The 24,328-nt window shown below is 39.1% G+C and overlaps 2 protein-coding genes across 4 annotated transcripts in view; both read left to right on the forward strand.

Moving 5' to 3' along the window:
• Positions 1–4,433: 4,433 nt before the first annotated feature.
• Positions 4,434–12,908, forward strand: ZNF770 (zinc finger protein 770). 3 transcript variants are annotated; one of them, XM_033109287.1, is made up of 2 exons: positions 4,434–4,565; positions 8,164–12,908. In XM_033109287.1, exon 2 carries the CDS (start codon positions 8,205–8,207, stop codon positions 10,299–10,301), a length of 2,097 nt encoding a protein of 698 aa, XP_032965178.1. In that variant the 5' UTR covers positions 4,434–4,565; positions 8,164–8,204; the 3' UTR covers positions 10,302–12,908. The 3 variants fall into 3 exon arrangements, with proteins under 3 accessions (XP_032965178.1, XP_032965179.1, XP_032965177.1); XM_033109288.1 differs by having other exon boundaries at positions 4,474–4,599; XM_033109286.1 differs by having other exon boundaries at positions 4,477–4,646.
• Positions 12,909–18,126: 5,218 nt separating this feature from the next.
• Positions 18,127–24,328, forward strand: part of AQR (aquarius intron-binding spliceosomal factor) — an 88,520-nt gene continuing 82,318 nt past the window's right edge. Inside the window, exons 1-3 of the mRNA XM_033108153.1 lie at positions 18,127–18,390; positions 22,962–23,018; positions 23,437–23,477. Coding sequence (XP_032964044.1) covers positions 18,316–18,390; positions 22,962–23,018; positions 23,437–23,477 — 173 coding nt within the window. The 5' untranslated portion in view covers positions 18,127–18,315. The remainder of the gene's footprint in view (positions 18,391–22,961; positions 23,019–23,436; positions 23,478–24,328) is intronic.

Consider the following 24,328-nt stretch of genomic DNA (forward strand, 5'->3'; position numbering starts at 1 on the left):
TGTCCACCAGAAATTTAGATCTAGAAACAGGGGAGGGATCACAGTGTCAAACTCTCCTGACCCCATAATCCCAAGAGCTCGGTAGATACCATTGTTCCGCCCTCCCTCCTTGGTTGGTCTAGACCCTGCTTTTCTAGCAGTCAGAGGGCCGCTCAGAAGAGTCCAGAAGTCAGCCCTGACTCTAAGGGTGAACAAATGTGGTCAAAGCCCTATGTTGGGGATCCTGCCTGCTATCTGGGTAACTCTGGAACCCCAGTTCTACCCTGTGAACCAACACACGGGGAGTCAGTGGGGTAGGGTAGAATGCTGCTACCTCATAAGACCCAGAAATCCATAATAAGACCCAGATAATAATAGGCATTATCGTCAATGGAGCTTTAGAGAAAATTTCCAGCAACCCTTTAGTAGACTGGGACTAGCCTGTGAGTTGGAGATGGTCCAAGTGCCTTAACTAAAATACAGCTGTACTGTTTCACCTGTGATTCCAACTTACCACTCCACACCTCTACAGCCCCGGTCACCATTCCCTCAGAAGTTGTGTAACAAAATATACAAGTGGCTGTAAATATTTTTATCAAGGGAATATATGATGGGAAGCAGAGGATTTTACTCACCAAAGTCCTTTTAAAAAAGGAGAGCTGTCTTTGTTGGAAAATTTCTTTGATAATTGCTTGGGAGTAGGAACTGACACCTGAGATTTTGGTGGATTATGTGCAGGAGGCAAGTGGATGGTTTTATTGGTTGCTCCACAGAAAGCGGGGGGAGAGTAGAGAGGAAAAGTAAGAGGTGGGATGAAAATAGGAGATGTGAGCTGTCTGCTAAGCCAAGTACTTGGGGGCAGGAGGAGGCTTTAACAAGCACTAAAACTCAGTTTCAAAATTTCTGCCTTCAAAATATTCCAAAAGGCATATGAAGGATGCTGAAAGTGTGGACTCCTTTCAAGTGCAATTATTTTGGATGCACTTGGTGCAGGCTCAGTTGCTAAGGCCCCACATCCTCCAGTTGAAGCCCTATCCCCTAGAGAGAGATTCCTAAACTTCATTGAAGTGTGTTTTAAAAACATACACACAGGAAGGGATTAAGAAGTACCTATTGGTAGTTACAAAATAGTTATGGGGGTGTACACTTTATATTATAGGGAATATAATTAATAATTGTAATAAATATGTATGGTGTCAGATGAGTACTAAATTTACTGTGGTGATCATTTCGTAAGTTATATAAATGTCTAATCACTATATTGTAGACCAGAAACTAATATTGTATGTCAACTGTAATTGAAAAGTAAAAAACGATTTTTTGAAAAAGAACCCCTCAAAAAATATTTAAAAACACACAACTTAGTGAGAGGGGAAACTGATGAGGTTTTCCTAGAAACTGATGAGGTAGCTAGGTTCTATATTCAATGTGTGATTGCCAAAAAGGAGACAGATAGCCCTAGAGGTTAATGACTACAGAGGAGAAACACACAGGAGGAGCAAACTGCAAAAATGCACAGGTATCATAAAGACTGTCCCAAGCCACAGAATTGGATTTTCATCCAATTCTGGATGTAGAAAGCCCACAGCGGACAGCATGGCTATTCTAAGTTTGCCTCTGCCATTTCATTATCCATGCTACTTCTGACTGAGTTTTCTTGACACAAATCTAAACATGCCATACCTGTGATCAAAATTCTTCAAAAATTTCCCATTGCCTATTGGATTGAAAGAAAGGAGGAGGAGGAGGAAGAGAAAGAGGAGCAGGGGAGGGGAAGAATGAGAAGCTTCACAAGGCATTTAAGCCCTTCCCCAGCTTCTTGCGAAGCGCCTGGTGAGCAGTATGTGCTCTAAATGTGGAGTAGAAATGAGCAGGACCGGCTCTCTCATTTCTATAAGGTCTCAACTCAAAACCACAGAACTTCTTAGAAATGTCATCCTTGGCTATTTACTAAGAAGCCAACAAACCCTTTACCCCAAATTTTCACAGTCCCTTTCTATTCTTATTTTTTCTCCTCAGTTCTTATCAGTATTTAACATACTATATATTACATATTTTACTTATTTAATTTATTGTCTGTCTTCCTCACTAGGCATATACATATATAAAATATCAACTATAAATATAAAATCTATGAAGACAGGGATTCTTAATTTGTCCACTACTCTATCTCCAGTGCCTAGAACAGGAACTGGCACACAACAAGTGCTTAATAAAAATATATGTAGGTTGGCTGGATGGGTGGATAGAACATTAAAGCCTCAGCTCAAAGACCATCACTACCTGAAGCTCCCAGGCACATTTGGATTTTCCTCCTCCCCACTCCTGCCCCATACATACCTTCTCTTGTCATATTGCACTTCTTTGTTTGTATATTGTTCTGAGCTGAAAACTACATTGAAGTCAAGGGCTTCACTGTTTCATCTTTATATACTGAAAAGTGAATCTCTTGTGCTTGATATGTGATTTTTCATTGAATAAATGAATGATTGATTATATTCCCCATTTTAAACATGAGGAAACTGAGGGTCAGAAAGGTTAAATAACTTTTAAGGACACACACTATACTAAGTTGTAGAGATAAGATATTAACCCAAATGTATGCATTAAACATTTCTTTACTTTTCCTTGCCACTCTTACCATTTCACTCTATGCTGTTTGATCCTGCCTCCACCTATTCTATTTATCCATTTTGTAACCACTACTAAAACCCTGTTCAATTATTATCTAATGAAATCTTCCTGATAATTCTTATTCATGGTAATTTCTCCCTTTTTTTCCCCAAAAGCCTGCTGTGATAGCTCATGAAGTAAATGGGGAAGATTAGGAGATTAGGGAAGATGTGGCCTTGGAGAATAGCTTATCCGCATCCATTTGTGGTCCACACTCCATACTCAGGTTCTTGGTGCAAAGACCTGTTTATTTTAAAGGTAATGCACCCTCCATTGGTCCCCAACCAAAGGTAATATTCTCTCCTAAGGATTTATGTGGCTGGTGACGGATGCAATTGTTTGCATGGTTTAGCTGCCCCGAGATCCCAGGAGAAGCTGCAGAATAGAGCAAGTCTCCAAGGCTTGTCTGAACAAACAGAATCCTCACCCTGGGATTAGCACTCAAGACACCTAAAGCTTTTCCTCTCCTCTCTCCATCTCTGCTTCGTTTGGAAGTTGGGCCTTCAACCTTTCCGAAATGTGACTCCTCCAAGGTTGCTACATGAGAAACAAAAGCTTATTTTCTATTAGCCATTTCCTCCTGTTACCACATCAAAAATATAGACTTCCTTTTCATTGGCCCAACATCTCTCCCCTGCTAAATACCGGAACATGTATCAACATTAGAAATAACAATTTTCATTGTCAGTGGTCCCTGAGAAGTCATGCAAAAAGTTGCTTACAGTAAAAAGAAAAAGTGCTTATCACTTTTCTCATTTCCTTCTCTCTCAAGCTGAGACAGTGACAATCAGAACTCCAAAACTCCACTTTTCTTTAATGTCTTTTGTACTTAAAATCTTCAGTAGATACGTAAGCATCTTATTCAGTAATAACGTACTACCCCAATCTGTAACTGTCCTACACAATTACCCTTAATTGTGCCTACATAAAATGTTGAGATATCTGCATTTTGAGAAGCAGCAGTGAATTAAAAGTGCAGGTCTGGTACTGGACTTCCTGTGTTCAAATCCCATATCCATCGTTTATCTGCTGTGTGATGTTAGGTTCCTTGACGTCTCCGTTTCATTTTCTTCATTTTAAAATGGAATCCTATCACTTCACAAAGTTGCTGGATTTACTATAAAAAGAGTCATTAATAAATTAAAATAGCTATTGGAGGCTTCCTGCGCGCTCGGCATTATGTCGAGCACTTTCATCTAATTGTGACGGCAATCTGAAGAAACTAAGACATTAAGCACAGAGATCTGTACACTGTAGACAACTAAACAGATACATCAAATAACTGAGGTTCCGAGAAGCTAGTGGGGTCCGCAGCTGGGAGGCTAACGGTTGAGCCAGGAGTGGAGCCCAGTTTCGTCTGACCCCAAAGCCCATGTCCTAGACCCCTACGCCGTATCCTGACGATGTACAGCGTGCTGAGCACAGTGCGGGCACAGAACGCCTCTAGTAAGTGGCTTTTTGTTTACCACCGGCCTTTTGCGTTACAGACGACAAGCCAAGTAGGCTTTGAACGCCGGGCTCGCCAGTTTCCAGTCGGGCCTTGAGCTCGACGCTCAGGGCTACAGGGTTTTCCTAGTCGAGATTTAGGGGTGAGATGGAAAATGCACCCTTCTTCACACCTCTCTTCTCGTCATCCCGAAATTGAGGCGCGGGGTAAGTGGCGCTGGGGTTGGGGACGCCTCTGTCTCTGGAGCCCCCTTTCTCCCAGGGAACTCGCAGGCCGCACCAAGCTGATAGCGGCCCTAGGGTGGGGGGAGCGTGTTTCCAGCCGGACTGTGTCCCTGGGCGCTCCCGAGCGCCGCGCCTGCGCTCTCAGCCCGTCGCCGCGCCGGCCCTGCGGACGAGAGCTTGCTGCTGTCTTGCCGGCGCCTGGCCTGTGAGATGTACGGCTGCCGGGTGCGTGCCAGCTCCAGGTGCGTGAGGAGGACTTCAGGAACCCAGCGTGAGGTGGAGCGAGCCCCGGGAAGGGTCGGGCCTTCCTCGATCCCTCCAAGGTGCTCGGGGACCTAGAACGGGGGCGCCACGACCTCGGCTCCTTTTCCTTTCCCACTTCCCCGCCGTCTTGACTGCGTCTCACGGGGAACGGGAATCTCTGAGAGGAAGGCGCAGAAGAGGATGCTTTCCCTTTGCTGTGACGGGTCGTGTCACATAAGGCATTTTTTCCCCTCCTGGGCCCAAAGCAGTTTTCACCCTTGCTTGTCCTTCCATTCCTGGTGTGGAATTTTGCAGTCTCTGGACTCAGCTCGACCTTTAGGGGCTTATTGGTTGTGGGCGATTAGGGCAAGGGCCAGATATCGAGGTCTCTGTACAGTGCAGTCCCCCTGGGAGGGAGAGGTGAGGGTTCAAGGCCAAGAGAGTGGGCCGGGGGTGTGGAGGTGGAAGAAACTAGAAAGAGGGACGGGCTGTGCTCAATGTCGCCAGAGATTATTACCCACCTGAAAGTTGTCTAAGTTTCTGTCAGGTCTCTCGTTTCTTTTTCATTTACTTTTGTGATATCCTTACTTCGTTTTCATGGTTGTTAGTTACAGCTAGAAAACCAACAGGCTTTCAGCCGTGAAGCAACTTTGGAGTTTTTTGAGATCAGTTTTTACAGTCTTTTAACGGGAGGGTAGCTTGCTGTTGTCGGGATAGTTTTCAGATTGAACCACTGAGATTTAACTTTTATTTTTTTATTTTCAGTTTAACATAGGAAAAATGACAGTTTGGTGGTTGTTTGTTTTTTAAAACATTATTGACAAAATAAATTAATTGAGGGCTCAGAGAATAAGTTGAAGTGGGATTTGGAGCTCTATCAATTAATGTGCCTGGGGGCCTGCACTTGGAGTGCTGGGGATCCCTGAGCTGTCACTTATAAATAGGAGATGAGATCACCGCTTGCCACCAAAGGTGTTAACAGTATAGGGCCCCCAGTGAGCGTTAGCCCGGTGACAACAGCGTCCAGTCTTTGTCCTAGTGGTGGATGATCTTTTTGGCGCAGGACCTGTAGGTAGTCAATTCTTGTTCTAATCAGAGATGGCTGTCTGTGTGTGGTTGTAGCGTGGGATTTTTTTTTCCAGGAGTGTTTCATAGAAACTATTAAAGGGAAGAAGAAATATACAGTAGGAATTGAGGGGTCGGGCTCTATGCCAAAATCTTTTATGTGATCTTTCAGTCCCCACGATAGAGCATTGCGAGGCTTTGCCTGGCTGGCCTGATAGGGGAGGAGCTCAGCTGCCTTCCCCAGGCTAGACCTGTGCATGGCCAGTGCGCTGCAGTTTTCTGGAGGGAATTGCAGTTAGGGACTCAGCCCTTTCCTCCTGCTCGCCATGCTGCAATCCTGGCTCAGGTACCTTCGTTCTGAGGACCGTGGCTGAGGCACTTCCCAGGCACCTCCAAGGCCTTATTAGAAGGGGACAGCCTCGACTTTTCTCCATTTTGACTCAGGACCTTCCCCCCTGCCCTGGTCCACGGGTCCATAAAGAGGTAGAAGTCTTTTGTCGGCCCCCCCTCCGCAGTGAGATGATTGCGTGCACTGCATCTATCTGATCCTCACCTAGTGTCGGTCCGTTTAATGCATTGCTGGGGAGCCAGTAGTACGTCTTTTAGCCTCTTCCCTGCACTGTTGCAGTAAGGGAACAAAGTCTTGATTACTTTTCTCAATTTGGCTCATTGTCTTAATTGACCACCTTGACACCTGATTGCTCCACAAGAATGAAATAAATTGCCAAATTCTTGGCTGTTCACTGGATGCATGACTTAATTTTAATCCTCATAACTGTTGCTGTGTTAGCATGTGTAGGGCTTTGGAGGTTGTTCACAGGTAATTTCTCTAACCCAGTGTCAGGAAAATGCATATCAATGAATGGTACCAACATCGGAATGTTACTAACATGAACATCTGGGTTATATGGTATATTTTATAAATTAATATAGTGGCTCACAGATTATTTTATTTTGCATAGATTTGTGTGGCATATTTCATTTGGCCTCTAATTAGATTTTTTGATTAATATTTTGGGATTCTATGAGCCCATTGAACAAAACCAGACACTGTTTTCTTTAGTAATTCTGTCTCAGGCTATGGACCTTGATCTCACTTAATAGATTACCTAACCATTTTGAGTAAAGTGATTGATTTGTTGTGGGTTCCTCTGTCTAGTGTGGTGTGAAGAAGTATGCTCGGAACAGCCTTCACAAACATTTTTACCTCTTCCTTCAGAACTTGCACAAAACAGTATTTATCCTTACTATACGTTATGCAGTCTGATATTTTCTACGCTATTAAACAAAAATGCTTATCATGACCCACTTAGTTAATTTCACAATCTGTTAATGGGTAGTGACATGTAGTTTGAAAAACACTGTGGTAAAGCAACTAGGAGAAGATACTTGCTCAGTAAATGAATTATGGGTTTTTTCTCTGTTTCTGATTCAGATTGCGGAAGAGAACCACACAGTGGATGTGTTTGTGATTTTGTGTTTAAGGTGTCTTCTAGGAGAGGGCAGTAAATAGCAAATAGCATATATGTTGGACATTGGCCATATCAGCTGACAAATAAAAACCCCTGGGTGTCTGGTAGATTGATCAACTCTGATTTCAACTGGAAGATTCAGCTTTAGAATGAGAGAGCTAAAACAGTGTTTTGTTTTGTTTTGGTTTGTTTTTAATCTCTGACTCCCTGCCACCAAGATCGTATGGTGGCAAGTTAGGACTAGAACTCATGTTTTCTTGGACATTTTCTTACAGTTGTCCATGTTGTCTTTTTTTGGTCCAAAGGAGTAATTGAGAGTAAATAGAGTTAATGATGTAGCTAAGAAATCTAACTTTCACAGGTGAGACATTCCATTCTTAAACCATGTCCATATAATTGCTATGCTATAAATCAGGGGTGTTCAAACTTTTTTCAATATTTTTTACCAAGGGCCTTATGCGGTAAAATACACAAACAGCCAGGCCACTCACTCGAGGTGAAGTACGTATTGCCTCACCTGGTTTATTTAAGTAAACTAAATATATTTTTGGAATTTGCTGCGGGCCAGTTAACAATGGATTGCGGGCTGCAGTTTGACACCCCTGCTATAAATGAATGCAAATACATTATTTTCAGTATTTTAATTCTTACACTGTTTATCTTTCTAAGCCAAATTTTTAAAAATGACAAAGCAACAAAATATTGACAAATCTACTTAATAGTGAACCAAGAACATTGGAATTAAGTCTATTTAATGTTAAGAAATTCAGCTCAGCCTCATTTTAATATATCATCTCAATTAATTAAAATATAGCTTAAAATTACATAAAATTTTGGATATTTCTTCTAAAGGCTCATCATTTCTCATTCACATATATTTGTGAAATTAGTTTTATGATTCTAAAGTAGTCATCTAAAATGATTATTTACTTTTAAACACAGGAAAAGCCCAAGTCCCCTCCCCTTACCATTAATATCTTTGGCCAAAGGACAGTTTAACATTTCTTTTCATATAAGTAAATACTGTTTAAATTAATACATTTTTATTTTTAATTTGTAGACAACCGTGGAGTTTAAGAATACTATGGAGCTCATCAAAGTATGTCACTGAAGAATATGATGGCTGAAAACAATTTAAAAATGCTAAAGATTCAACAGTGTGTAGTAGCCAACAAACTACCTAGAAACAGGCCATATATTTGCAATATTTGTTTCAAGCACTTCGAAACACCGTCAAAATTAGCTAGGCATTATCTCATTCATACTGGTCAGAAGCCATTTGAATGTGATGTGTGTCATAAAACCTTTAGGCAACTAGTTCATCTGGAGAGACATCAACTAACTCATAATCTGCCATTTAAATGTAGTATTTGTCAACGGCACTTTAAAAATCTGAAGACATTTGTGAAGCATCAACACCTTCACAATGAAACCTACCAGAATGATGTTAAACAGGTCAGAAGATTGTTGGAGGCCAAGCAAGAAAAGCCAGTATATGGAATGTATCATACTTTTACCACAGAGGAGAGATGGGCATTACACCCATGCACTAAGTCTGATCCTACATACAGCCCTACAAAGAAAAGAAAGAATATTCACTCGTGTACAATTTGTGGCAAGATGTTTCCGTCACAGTCAAAACTTGATCGGCATGCACTTATTCATACGGGTCAGAGGCCTTTTAAATGTGTCCTATGCAGTAAATCTTTCCGACAGTCAACTCATTTAAAAATCCACCAACTCACACATTCAGAAGAAAGACCTTTTCAATGCTGTTTTTGTCAAAAAGGATTTAAGATTCAAAGCAAACTTCTGAAGCATAAACAAATCCATACCAGGAATAAAACTTTTCAGACTCTTTCATTAAAGGGGAAGAGTCCAGAATCATGTCCCCTTCCTAATAAATTAAATGCAAATCAAGATGGTTTTGAAAATGGTGAGATAGGTGAATCCGAGGAGAATAATCAACTTGATGTCCACTCTATTTATATCGTTCCTTTTCAGTGTCCAGAGTGTGAAGAATGTTTTGAATCAGAGCAGATTCTCAATGGACACAAGTGTTTTCCTGCCAGAGGTGGCAAAATTCCAAGCAGTTTCAAAAAAAGCTACAACTATAAAACCATTGTTAAAAAAATCTTGGCCAAACTTAAACGTGCCGGGGGTAAGAAATTAGATAATTTTCGATCTGAGAAAAAAGTATTTAAAAACAGTTTCTTGAAAAACTGTGATCTTATTTCGGGTGAGCAGAGCCCTGAACAAACGCAGAGAACATTTATGGGTTCTCTTGGCAAACATGGAACATATAAGACGGTTGGCAATAAAAAGAAGAAAACATTGACTTTGCCGTTTTCTTGGCAAAAGCACTTCCAGACGCAAAATATGGGAAAAAACGTGAAAGGTATCCTTACAACAGACAACATGTTAACTATGGATAATTCAGTTAATAATAAAGACGTATGTATCTATGGTTCATCAGGTGAGGAATTCTTTGGTAACTGTGAAGTGCTTCAGTGTGGTTTTTCAGTTCCAAGTGAAAACATACACACTGGACATAAGATGTGTCCTTGTGACAAATGCGAGAAAGTATTTCCTTCTATATCCAAACTACAGAGACACTATTTAATTCATACTGGACAGAGGCCTTTTGGCTGTAATGTTTGTGGGAAATCTTTCAGACAGTCAGCTCACTTAAAAAGACATAAATTAACTCATATTGAAAAGATTCCTTATAGAAGATCTCTTTGCCAAGTAGAATTTGAAAATTTGAACAAACTTTTCATGGAACCGGGTGATAATGTTAACTGTCATGCTCCCCAACAATGTCAGACTCTTGGCTTTCAAAAATGTGAGGTCGCTGAGTCAGGACAAATACCAGAAATCAAAGTGAAGGCAGAATCAGAGGACTTCATTCTTGGTAGCCACTATAGGAGCAGGGAGCCCTTTCCTCCTGATGCACTTCTGGAATCAGAGCAGAGCCATCATACTCACTGCTGTAGTTATTCAGGGCGTGCCGAGAGGAACGATGGTCTTCTTTACCAATGCAGTGTCTGTTCTAAAAGTTTTAGATCTCCATCTAAACTGGAAAGACACTATCTAATTCACGCAGGGCAGAAGCCATTTGAATGCTCTGTTTGTGGCAAAACATTCAGACAGGCCCCTCACTGGAAGAGACATCAACTCACTCACTTCAAGGAATGACCACAAGAAAAAATAGTTGTCTTAAATTCAGTTATGTAACTGACAGAAGAACCACCAACACATTTGTGGTTTCTCTGGCGATCATGTTCTTAAAGCCTGTGTCTCTAAAGGAGGAAGCCCTCCCTAGTCAAGTGCAACTTTGATCATCAGTGGCTTGCTAATATCGGTAAAGATGTTAATTCATTAACCTTCCTTTCCTCTATGTATCTGCCTTTTAGAGAGATTTCTAAGGAATCTATAAATGGCAATTATTGAACTGAAAAAAAAAGCCTGTATCATCTAAAATGTATTTTTATCAAAAGGCCTGCATTAGGTTGAATGACTTCACAGGCAATTGCCTGTCCTGAAGAGAAACGTAAGATACATAGAGGATTCATACAATGTTTTAGGAACAGCCAAATTAATTTTTAGAGGGAAGAACATGATCTGATGCCATAGAGTAAGTATTTCATTTCAATATATACGTTGGCTGAATTGCAAGTGTTATAAATCCATGATGCAGTACAAACAGTTCAGCCTCATTCATTGTTTTAGAGCAATTATTCCTTGAGACATGCCATCTCCTTTTAGACATACTCAAAAACTGAGGCGAAAAAAATGGGTTTTGGCTGCAGCAAATATTGCTCCACAGTATTTCATTTATTTTACATTTCATATGAAAGCACAGTTTTGTTCACCTATGGCGCAAATTCCATTGCAAAATTTTTTCTTGTAAGTTTAAAAAATATAAAGGCAATAAAGGTGAAAATGGATAAGAAAACCATAGCATTATTTTCATTGGTCTTTTCTAATCCTAAGGATAAATATTCTTAGTATTCTGTGGTAGCTTCGCCTTTTTCACAGGTGATTGGAATCAGTTTTTTGCCCAGCCAGCTGTTGTCTTTCCCAGAAGAATTTAAAAATAGGAGAGGCTAGGATGCACCTCCATACATTTATTTACCTTGTTTACTTGTCAGGAATATTGTCCAAGTGCCATAATCTTTCTGATAATATGTATGCAGTGTTATCTTTTCAGAGGAATAAATGCAGTTCATCTATTTGGTTATTAATGATTGATGGCAGTAGTTCTAGACTTAAGACTCACCTACAGATTTGCATCTCCATGAGATTTTTACATTTACTTTCATAAAACTTTCTTTTAATGCCTATTTGAGTGGTCCTATGACTTAACTAAATCTGTTTTGTTAAGTTTGATCAAAGCGCAATGACTAGGTCTGGTTCTAGATTTTATTCCTCTATGTTTTTTTCAACATTCTGATGGTAAAGAATGTTGTTTTGATCCTTAGTAAATTTTTATTTTAATTAGTAAGGTTCCTGTATAGGAATAAGATGCTTATAGAATTAGGGTGTCATTCTTCTAAACAGTACTGTCATGATTTGGGAAATAATCTATAAAAGACTTATAATCAGAAATTGTCCATATTTTTAATAAAATCTTTAAGAATAAGATTTCCTAGAAAAAAAAATAAGTATCTTTCTAAGGTGAAAAGAACAAGTGGATATTTATCCTGGGTGGGTATTTGTCACCTATAAAGTGACAAGCTCTCTATTGATAGTGGATAAATGAACAATTTTAAGTTTTGCATCATACTGTAAGAACTGTCTGTGTGTTTGAGGGGAGGAGAGGTTGGTCAGTTTACTTCTTTTACAAGTGAATTTTGAGAAACTTGGGTTTAATTTACAGAACTGAAACACCAGTAAAGATAAAAATGCCCAATGATGTACAAATGTTCAGGAGAATCATATTTTGAAGAATAATTTCTCTTAGGTTTTCTTGCGATGTGTTCCTCCAATGCAAGCAAGATGATGGTTTGCAGAATTTAGACAAAACTTTTCAAGAACACATCTAATACATGAAAGCAAGTAATAACTAGTTCATGTTTCCTGAAAACAAAGGTTCAAGGGTGTTTTCCTTAATGTATCTGAAATTACATATTTGGGGATTTCCTTACACTGCTAATATAATTTTATTTGAGATAAATGTCTCATATACTCCTTCCCCAACCCAAACAGAGAGAGTCCTTAACAGTGTTGTGCCTGTATGATTATTAGACTGTATTTGCCTAAGTGATACTACCGTACTTTTTTTGGCCCATGCCTTTTTAAGCTGTTTCATATTGAAAGTTGGAATATTGTAAAAATTTTGTCAAAGATGTACTGTAGTGCTATTTAAAGTACCTGTAACAAAATACTTATTTACCTTTACTGTCACTGCAAGCTTCTTGTGGAAACTATAGGAATGAAGATAAACGGTACACATCCATGATATGATTAAACGTTAGATGTTAATTGATGATTTGCTGCATGCCAGAACTGTTAGTGTTGTTGAATCAATTACTTTGGTTTTCTGAAAAAATAAACTTTATAAATCTTTAAAGAGAATTAAATGAATTTTTTGTTTGGGTGATTCCAGACTGTATCATGATTATTTACTGAAGTAGTTCGATTGTCTGAGTTAGTGGAGTTACTGTTTCTTGTTTTGTACTAGCATAGGTTCTATAATTTTAGAACAAAATGTGCGTTTGTTGAAGAAAATTAGATGGTGGTTAAGATTATTGAAAAATTCAGATTTCAGAATATTTTTTAAATAAAGTTTCAAATTACACAGTTCGGACTTTTTTTTTAAGGGAAAAATCACATAATACTATGTATGTCAAGGTAGTGATTACTAAACACTTTCCCGGACCCACTCCAATACACCTTCTGCATTGAACTTCCTAACATGGATATTTAATCATTTACTTTTTTGTTTATGTTACATTTCTTTGATAGCTTCTTATCACCTACAAAAGGATATGTTAACTCCATTGCATGTTACATGATCTACCTGCTTACCCATTTATCCTCTTGGCCTTCCTCACCAGATTTGTACTAAACAAATACAGAATTAGTTCCTCCAATGCGTAGTATTCTTGTTATTCTTCTTGCCTCCATCTTGTCTACTTAGTCTTAATTTAAATTAGATAAATAGACTTTCTAACGCTCTTCAAAGAAGAAATTTAGTTGAGCCAGATTTTATTCATTTTTCTTCCATGATTATGAGAGAAAACTAAAGTGTTTAAAACCAACTTGTAGAAGACAGATTTCAACTTACATATTATGTAAGATAACCAATTAGAATGCAGACATCTTCAGGACATAGCAACAGTCTTTGAAGTCTGGGTATCTTAAGAATCCTTTGTTAGAAGTAACATTGGCAAGGACTGTTTTATGATGCAGAATATCTGTTTTTCGGAAGCTGCAGGGAAAGGGAACATTTAATTCCTTTCTTGAGATTTCTCTTATCGCCAATTAGAAGGGCTTAGAATTTCAAGGCTAGCTTCTAGAATTCTATTAGCACTAAAAGAAAAAATTGAAAGAAAATGGTACAATGGTATTAAATGGAAAATGAAACGTAATATTTTTGCATCTACATTAGCAAACTTCATTCTCTGAAGTTTGAGCTTAAATACTGCTTCCTCTTAAACCTTTCTTATTTTACATACACTATCCACTGTGCTCCCACTGCTTTTTCTTCATAACTATTGTCACTTTTGACCATTGGTATTTCCTTGTGGTTCTTGGATGCTCTGTTTGCAATTAGGACCGCATGAAGGTAGTGTGGGACAGGGAATGAGAGAGATCCAGAAACTCACAAGAGCAAGGAACAACTTTCCCAGAAGCCTAATGGAAACCTTACTTCTCTCACCTGCCAAAATTTCCACATTCCTGAACCAACCACTTACAAGTGAGATAGCATTAGCTGGAACTGGTGCTGAGGCTCAGCTTCCTTTTGTTTCAGGGTTGCCTGAAGATGATACAGATACTGGTCAAATTTGAAGGTGTGTTTGAGAAAAAAGGTGGGGGTGCTTTGATAGGCAATCAATGATTTCCACTGCGTCTATCTTAAAAAGAGCGGTTGGGACAAAACACTTCAGTTTTATCTGTTATTCTGGTTACTGTTATATTTTGCTCTTTGCCTTTTTATGGTCAGAGTTGTTGAAAATTTATACCTACTTGCTCCATTGCCTCTTCAATCACTAACTTCTTAGCCCTTTTTTAGTTGTGTGTTCCTCACCACCTCCTGGGAGCTGCTCTGTCAATCATTGTAGTGGGCATTGTTAGTGGCAACCACAGCTCTTCCTCACTGTATCAGCCAGGTGATCTGGGTAGGACTGACCTTACTTGCAGCTGCAGCAGCGAGTCATGATCAGTAGCAGAATATTCATATCTCCCTTTCCCTAATGACCAGTCAGGAATGGGTAACCCAATTCTAAGCCAGTGCACTCATAGCATTCCCTCAGCCGGAGTAATTGGCTCAAGAGTGAGCACTGACCGAAGTTGATCTGATCACAGTGAAACCTTGCACTTATTTCAACGATTGATGGATAAGTGAGTGTAGAGAAACTCTCCAATCTGATACCATGACAAATGCTAGTGTGTTGATGAAGTCAAAACACAGAGCAGGGTAGGGTGGGAAGGGCAGGGCAAGCAGAGCCAAAAGAATCATTGAGAAATGGAGCTGGAAGCCTGATCAAATTGCCTGAAGCCTAACTTTTATTTATATGTATAGATTGCCTTTATTTAAAAGCCAGTTTGAATTAAATTTTCTTAAAACAACAGCAACAATAAAATTCCAACTAATAACTGTCACCAATTGTCTCCAAACCCATGGACTTTTTGAAGTTATTGTCCTTTTAGCTTTCTTTGAAGCATTTCACACTGTTGACAGTGTTGGATTTTAAACTCTTACTTCTTGATTACCTCTTTGCTTTCTCCCTTTATTTACAAAACACATTATAGAAGGCTTGTAAAATAAAGGAAAAACCATAAAATACACATAATTTTAGAATGTCCAAACCGATCAGTCAAAAACTAAGAGAGGTGATATGAAAAAAAAGAAAGTGAGAAGGAGAGAGAAAGATGTTATTGTCTTGGTGTAGAATTAACTCCTGGTCATTTGCAGAATGTAAAAGAATTTATGAGACATTTCAAGAGTAAGACAAGACTTATTGAAAGTCAAAAAGAGAGAGAGAGTTCTGGCAGAAGTTTTGCTAGGGCAGCCTGAGAGGGAGAACTGTAGAGACGGGCAAGAGAGACACTGGCAGAAGTTTGCCAGGGTAGAATCTGATGGAGACAGCTGCACCAATGAGGAGCGCTGGGGTTTTATATCTTTCCATGCAAGATGTAGGGTGCTTGTCAGTTCACAGGGGGGCTGCCGATACAATTGTCTTCTCCTGGAAACTGTCCTACACCCATCTATGATGGATGTCAGCTTGCAGGGATTGGCTGTTGCGATTGGGAACCGTTCTGTTCTTACCTCTGATGGATGTAAGGTGCTTGTCAGCCTGCAGGTGCAATACTAGCCAGGGGACTTAGAGCCAAGTGGTTAATGTTTAAGCTCGCTCATGTTAGCCCACAAGTTCGCTCCTGTTAACTCTTTGTCTCATCAATTATGGTACTGCATTTTGTCGTAAATCCACTAAATATTATAAATCAGAATCTCTCACATAAATCACTAGAAAGCTTACTGATCCAAACCTTATTGGCTTAATATCCTCTTGGCAATAAAATTATAAGATAAATTATGAATTTAATAAATGTGTAAATTGGCCCCAAAAATCTGCAAATTACCACCTGGATCTCCACCTGCTAGCTCAGACTGTCCTTCTATAGAATGGAATCATCTTTCCTTTAAAAACCTACTCTACCCTCTGTCTTCTCTGTTGTGCTTTATGGTCCCACGGTTCTTTCTCAGGATGAACTTCTCTTTATTCTCTTTTCAGTGTCTTCCACATTTATTCCTTCCTTTTCATTTATGCTGCCAGAAACCAAATTTAGGCCTTTTTACTGTTGCCTTAGATTTGCAATAGCCTCCCAAATGGTATTCCCATCCCCATGTTACCTATTCTAACCCAACTAATATACTACTGTAAAGTCATCTTCCAGAAGATTTCCAATCAATGGTTTCCCATTGTCTTCCACAGTAAATACAGTCTGCTTTCCCTATCTTTCAAGGCTTTTGACATCACTCATTCCTGTCATGCCCCCCGCATGACCTGCTTCCATGACTTTATCTATGCTGTGTCTATACTAGAAATACTGCCCCTGGTGTTTTTGCTTATCAAAATCTTACCTACTTCAAGACTCATAAAAGCTATTCATAAAATTTTATTTCATCTCTTTTTTGGTAGACTACACTTGTAAATGAAATGTTGAAAAATAAGATATGCTCAAAATCTGTTGCATCTAATATTGTGATCATACAAATTTTCATCTTTAGCTCTATAAATGAACTTTATACAATAGCATGTAGAAGGAAAAAAGGACTCCGCATTTAATTTCCATATTGACAGACTTTTTTTTTCTTTTACGGATGTTTATTTTCAAACAAGTTATAAATGTTACAAAACCCAAAAGTTAAAAAAGGGTATAAAGTGAAAACAAGCCTTCCCTTAACTCCTGTTCTCCCCTCCCCCAGTTTCTCCTTCATAGAGGCAGTGTTGCCAGTTTCTTGCCTGTGTCCATCCAGGGAAAGTCCACTGGAGATGTATGTTTAATTATGTAAGGATTTGGGAACAGTAGAGTTGTGTATTCTAACAAAGTAATAGAAAACAAGCAATTCAATTAAAAATGGTCAAACAATCTAAACAGAGGCTTCCCCGAAGAACATATATGGATGGCAAAAAAAGCACATGAACAGATTCTCAACATCATTAGTCATGAGGGAAATACAAATTAAAGTCACAATGAGATATAACACATAAAGTGGCTAAAATAAAAAGACTAACCATACAAACTGTTGATGAAGAAGTAGAAGAACTGGAACTCTCACAGGCTGCTATTATGAATGTAAAATGGCACAACTACTTTGGAAAACTGGCAGTTTCTTCAAAAGTTAAATATACTTGTACACCTACCATATGACCCAGCCATTTCACTCCTAGATATTTACTTAAGAGAAAGAAAAATGTATGTTTATATTGATATATATATACACAAATGCTTATAGAAGCTTTATTTGTAATAGTAAAAAAAAAAAAACTGGAAACAACCCACAGATTGTTCATCCACAGATGAGTAGATTAACAAAGGATGGTATACCCATAAAGAGTATACTATTTGGCGATAAAAAGGAATGAATTACTAATACATGCATCAACATGGATGAACCTCAAAATCATTACAAGTGAAAGAAGAAAGAAAAAAGTACATACTGTATTATACCACACATTTGTATAAAATTCTGTAAAAAGTAAACTAATTTATAGTTTTATAGACAGAAAGCTGATCATGATCACCTGAGAATAGGTGGTTAGGAATGGGGATAGGCATCGATTGCAAAAAAGCACGAGGACACCTGTAGGGGCATTGGATATAGTTATCATGATTTTGGTTATGGTTTCACAGATGTATGGCTATGTGAAAACGAATCCAATTTTACACTCTAAACTTGTGCGGCTCATTATGTCAATTTTTATCTCCAGGAATCTGTTAAAACCAAATCCCTCACTACTGTTTTGTTTTGTTTTTCACTACTGTTTTGTTTTTTTGTTTGTTTGTTTTTTGGGGGTTTTTTTGTTTTGTTTGTTTTTTTCACTACTGCTGCTTTTTAGGGTCCAAAGAAACTAAATCTCCAGTTCTCGCTCCTCCATCTCTCGACCCTACCACGAGAAACCTTCAGGAACACCACTTTACTCGGCTCCTCTCTTGAGACCTCGGTTCGGCTGGCTGGGTGTTTTCTCTGAAATCGCCGTTAGGTGGAGCGCGCGGGGGAGGTCGAAGCCCTTGCCTCTCTAGCTCAGAGCCAACGCCTGCAGAGACTTCCGGCCCTTTTCCGCGCCGCTTCCGGGGGAATGTACGGGCTGCTGGACGCGTTTCTTGTGGGGCTGTGAAGGCTGAGGCTCTCCGGACGGGCGGATTCTAGTTTCGCGGGGGTAGGCCGCCGCAGCCGCCCCACAGAGGAAGTGCTTCGGCTTCACCGCTGCTCGGAGCGGCCCTTTCGTTTCCACTGGAGCGGAGGGACGGTGCTGCCATGGCGGCCCCTGCTCAGCCCAAGAAAATCGTGGCCCCTACGGTGTCCCAGATCAACGCGGAGTTCGTCACCCAGGTGCGATTCGGCGTGTGTGTATGTGTGTGTGTGTGTGTGGCTGAGGCCGTTCGGGCCCCGAAGTTTGGGGGTGGGATTTTCCGTGGGACTGGGAGCACTTCGGAGGCATTAGTTTATCCAGTCACTCAAGTCTTTTTGCCGACTATCTGCCGTGTGTCAGGCACTGTGCTCGGTGCTGGGGATGCCATGGGAAAGAGGCCGTCCTGCCCAGAGGAGTTCACGTCCCAGGGAAGACGGACACATAAAAAGGGAGCTAGTGTGCGAGCTCTGCTGCGTTAGTCAATAGAGCGATGGACTGCTGGAAGAAGAAACATCCATCCCAGTCTACCTTGGACTGGCAAGAACGTTTCGTAGAGAGCTGATCCCGAACTGACGGGTGAGAGAGGGTTACGCTGTCTCTAGTAACCGAGATTGTTGAGCGTAGTGACAACAAATGTCACGAGACACCTGCTCCAAATAGATGCATCTATGAAGAGGGCATTTCTGTGCTCCGAGAGCGCTCATTTAGAACCTGTTTACCGTATTGCCTTGTGAACCGCGCGCGGTTGGCTTTGAATAGGGAAGCACAATCCCGTAGCCCGCAGCAGTGTTCCTAATCTTTATTGGTTGCTTTGGGTATTGGATATAAGAGTACAAGTAACTCAATGCAGAAGTTATTACCCCTCCTGTTTCTTTTTCTCTGGTTCCTGTCTCAGAGGATTGACCTGACAGAAGCTTCAGAGTAATTTTGTGTCCTCACTTTCCCATAACCCTCCCATTTCTGCATTCTAAATAATGTAAGTCTCTCTGCTTCTCCACACCTCTGTACCTTCAGCCAGGTTACCACTGATGCTGCCCGGATCTACCCATCCTTACCTGTATTCTTGTCTCAACTCTTGCTCTCCTCTGGCCCATTCTTCATGTTGTGTCAGAGGGATTTTACACAGATGCAAATCTGATCTTATCACTTACCTTCTTCAAATGTTTAAACAGTTCTAATTGATCTTCAGACAATGACCGGAATCCTTCAGAGTGTTGTGTGACCTAGTCTGCACTTGTATCCAGTTTGCTCTCTCTTTCCTCTCCCTTTCTAACTCTGTGTTTTAGCCATACTGAACTTCATTTATTTGAATGTGTCATGCTATCTTTCAGCTCCTGGTCTTTCGACATTGTTCTCTCTGCTTCATTTCCACCCCCCTCCTTCCGTTTTATGGTTAATTCACTGTCATTCTTTATTACTTTGGAGAGGCTTTTCCTGACAATTTAAACTAGATTAGATCTTCCTTTCCCCATATACCTGCATTTTTGCAGTAAAAATCATTAGTTTCTTCTCTCTTGGAGCTTGTATTTTACAGGGATGAGCCAGACAAACAGTATAGTTTCAGACAGTGATAAAGTGCTATCAGGAAAATGAAACGGGGGGGTTGTTATAGTGACTGGGTGGGGTGTGTGAAAGACAGGAAAGTCGTCTCCCAGGTGACATTTGAGCGAAGACCTAAATGCAAAAAAAGGTGCCAGTTTTGGGAAGATCGGAACAAAGTCCAGGGAGCAGTAGCAAGTACAAATGCCTCATGGTGTGAACATAAGGAGGCCAGGATGGCAACCACAAGTAACAGGGAGAATGGTATGCAAAGAGGACAGAGAGTATGTAGGGACCAGATCACATGTGGTTTTGGAGGCTGAGGTTAGAAGTTTGGATTTTATTCTAAATACAGTAGATTTTAATTGCAATCTGGTGAATAATATTTTACAAAGATCATGTGGCCAATGTGTGGCAGTTGAATGGGGGTGGGAGAGCGAAAGTAGTAATAGTCCAGTTAGTCCAGGTAAGAGATGATGGGGGCTTCTACTTTTAAACACTGAAGTAGACTGATACCGTATATTCTGAAACTAGAGGCAATGGGACTTGATCATTGATTGTGGACGGGTGGAGGAAGAGACCAATCGAACATAGCTTGAACAACTTGGTACATGATTGGACATTTACTGAGACTGGGAAAGGAGAAGGTTGAGTGGGGAAGGTCAGGACTTTTGTTTTGGCCACGTTAAGTGCAAGATACCTAGCAGACATTCAGTTGAAAATGTTGAGAAGGCAGCTGAATGTATGAGTCTAGAGCTCCTTGGCAAGATCTGGGTTTGAATATAAATTTGGGAGTTGTTGACCCAAGGTGATATTTAAAAATGTAGGATGGACTGAGATGTCCTAGAGAATGTTTGTAAACAGATAATATGTATTGTATCCTGCTTTGAATTGTGAAAGCTGAGGCTTGAGACTCTCTCTCCTTTATTCCCATGTACTTCCAGCACCTAGCATTGTATTGTAAATGTCTCTAAGTATCTGGAGACATTTGCTGGAAAAATGAATAGTGAATTAATGAATAAACATATCAAGGCATTAAGATGTAGTGGGAGGAATGAACGTTCTCAGAAATCTTGCTTCATGATAGCAAACATTAATACCGAATATTTGCCAGATACTGTTTTTGGTTATCCTGGGCTGCAAAGACGAATGAAATGTGATCTTGTCTTCAGGAGTTCACGGTCTGTGGAAGGAGTCTTTAAGAGACTTAAAGAACTCTGATCAGAGTGCAGTGTGATAAATGCCAGAATAGCAACGTGAGGGAAATGCTTTGAGAGCAGAGTTTAAAATGATTACGTTGTGTAAGGAAAGAATTTCCAGAAAGAATTTTCTCATTGAAAAGTGCCATTTGAGATGGACTTTGAAACATAAATAGGAAGGTGGGGAAATTGGTTTTGTAGGTAGAGGGGGTATCTTGGACTTAGTTGGTCCTCCTCCTCCGATCCCCCCCTCTTCTGCCTCAGCACCTGGCACACCTGACCAATTAAGGTGCTTTTTAATTATTATTGAGAGAATGAAATGTAGAGGTTAAAATTAAATTCTAAGATATCTGAAACTTGCAACCTCACATTTTTATGCAACTGTTTTTATTTCCTTTTTGTCTTTCAGTAAGATTTATTTTGAACAATTTATGCTTTCATAGCTATACTCAGTGGAGAATGGGAGGAGTTTCTATTTTACATGAGACTAGGGAGTGTGGAGGAGGGCAGTGTATTCCTGGAGGGACAGGTGTGTGAGGTCACAGGTTAGAACCCAATGAAGGAGAAACTCGGAAAAAAGTGACGTAATATTTGCCTAATAAATGTTTGCTAGATCTTTAATGAAGTAGAGATGTATAGTAAGCAGTTGGGATCAGAAGATAGGATTTACATATTTATTTGGAAGTCGCTGAATCCACGAAGTTAGATCAGATTCAGGTCTCTTAAGGGTATAAGGAAACTATATAAGGAAAAGATGGCAGAGTTTGTGTGAATATTGTAGGGAGCAAAATGAGGAAATGAGGATATCACAGAATCATTGAGGGTGAAATGAGTCTTTTCTTTTGGGTTGGAGGGTGATTGGTGATTTGGGAAAGTGTCATGTGAGTGGAACATTGCTGTAATGCTTTGGCGACTTCCTCAGGGTCAACGTCCTCACTGCGAGGGAGGCTCTTTAAGTGTGTTGGCTGTGATAGATACTTGGCTTTGGTAGCAAAGAAAACGTAGGTCCCATCTCTTGTGTTTCAATTAAGCGGGCAGGAAAGATAGATGAGCAATCAAATGATTAATAATACAGAAAGATAAGACTATAATAGAGTTACTTACAAAATTAAGAGAAGGAAGACTCAATTATCGCCAAGTAGGGTTGAAAAAAGCCTCATATGTAGAAGAGGTAACATGTCAGATTTTACTTAATTCCTCCATTTATCCATGTGTCCGTGCGTGCATCCATCAGCTATTATTTGAGTGCCTCCAATATGACAGACATTGTGCAGGTTAACCGTTTTATAAATATATTGAGTCTTTGTAATTGCCAAAGTTTTCTATTTTTCAGGAGATTGTAGCTTCAGTTCTTTTTAAAAAATATATCAGCAAGACCATGTTGTTTCTTGAATATTGTATACTCCATCTAAGTATCTGGAGACATTGTGTATATGTTTTTAAAATTCACAATTTCCAGGTAAAACCTAATCTGCTGAAATATAACATACCAGCTCTTGTTCTCTGTAATAACCCACTGTAGACTACAGTTTGTTAGGTTGTTTAGGTGTGTATGGGTGTGTACCGATTGTTTAAAGATTTGTTTTACAAATCAACGTTCCTGAAGATTTTGATTCTGTATTTTAATACTGGCTCAATTCTTAACGAATTGCAGTCTTGGGCAGCTCACCTAATCTTTCTAGACCTGGCTTTCCTTATCTCTATGCTGAAGATGGTTGACTGTGGTTATTCACTTTGCTCTGTTGTTTCCCTAGTGGTGGTTTAAAAAGTATGTAACATTTTTAAATTTATTATTATTTTTCAATCACAATAGCAGGGTGCAGTGCAGGGCATCAGTGTCATTTATTGAGTTGGGACGAAGGGTGTGAACTGGCCTGCAAACCCATATAAGTCCCCTTAGAAGCTAGAATTACTCTGTTCCCCCCAATGCATGTACTGCCCTGTTAAGAAACAGCTGTCACTGAATGATCTCAGTCTTTTAGTTCTTTTAGTTAGAATCTGTGACTTACTGCTTATACTGTTTTCTTTTGCAGTTAGCATGTAAATACTGGGCTCCCCATATCAAAAAAAAATCACCTTTTGATATAAAGGTAAGTACTTTTGGTTTGCAACGTACTTTTTGAATAGGCACACATTTTGTATTTCTGTTTTAAGAACTAATTCAACAAGATTTTACAATTTTCCTGATCTTATAAACTTTTATTTTCCCTAGAAATAATACAGACACATCATTTTAATGATTCTTTCTAGGACTGTAGTTTTTATGTAGCTATAGTTTATTGTTTATATTTTTCTACTACTTGGCTTTCTGTTATTTCCCATTTTAAGGAATGTAAATGGGATTATGAAAAAATCCCTTAATGTTATTTCAATAGCAGTAATGTTTGATAGCTTTCCTAAACCAAATTACTTTTTTGTGTGTGTAATCTCAGTAATTGAAAATTACCAATATAGGGTCTGAAAAATTTTTTTTTGAGATATTAAACATTTTTATGTTTTTAATAATAGGTCATTGAAGATATATATGAAAAAGAGATTGTTAAATCAAGGTAGGAATGACTTTAATTTTCATACATAGGGATTAATTGGGACTAACTTGGATCGCATCTGAACTTCTAAACTAAATGTGATCATAACAGAATTTTCTTCTTTATTATTTGCTCATCAGTGGAGATGGTGACTAGAAAGTCTTTATATCCAGCTGCAGAAGAGTCATAAGATATTTCTTTGTTTTCTAATTCTTGGCTCAGAATAGAGGGATTAACTCCAGTAGGGTTTATTTTGTTTGGAAGGAATGTAGGGGGGGAATAAATACAGAGATGTTTAAATTTCAAGTTAACTAATGCAATTTATCATTTGCTGATAAATCTTTTTAAAACATTTTTTAAATATTATAAAAGTAAAAAATTATAATTAAGTACAAAATAATAAAATATGTATTTTATACGTAATGTATAAGTATATATATAAAATAAAAATTATTTTGAAAAATATACAGATTTAATAAATCTTTCCTATCTCTTAACCCTCGGTTTATTTATTTACGTACATGTCTATTTCAGTCCTGTGCCACTACACACCTGAGATTTTTTTTTTAAATAGGAGTTTATACTCTACATACCATTCAGCGTAATGCCTTTATTTTCAAACAGTATACCTTGCGCTTATTTCTATATCTGCACCTGTAGACATATATGCCCAGTGTGTATTTTAAAAGGATAATTGACTAAATGTTTTAATATGAAATAGAAGCATTTATGTTTTGAATATCACAGACCTTATAAAAATCTCAGACTTGATATTTTTCATGTGTTTGAGTCTTAGGAGGTAAATTTTACTAAATATTGTGAAGGCAAATCCATGGCAGTGTCAAAACAAGAGGCTAGTTGTTTTGTTTTAA

The sequence above is a fragment of the Rhinolophus ferrumequinum genome, chromosome 6 (assembly GCF_004115265.2).
Source record: "Rhinolophus ferrumequinum isolate MPI-CBG mRhiFer1 chromosome 6, mRhiFer1_v1.p, whole genome shotgun sequence".
Classification (NCBI taxonomy): domain Eukaryota; kingdom Metazoa; phylum Chordata; class Mammalia; order Chiroptera; family Rhinolophidae; genus Rhinolophus; species Rhinolophus ferrumequinum.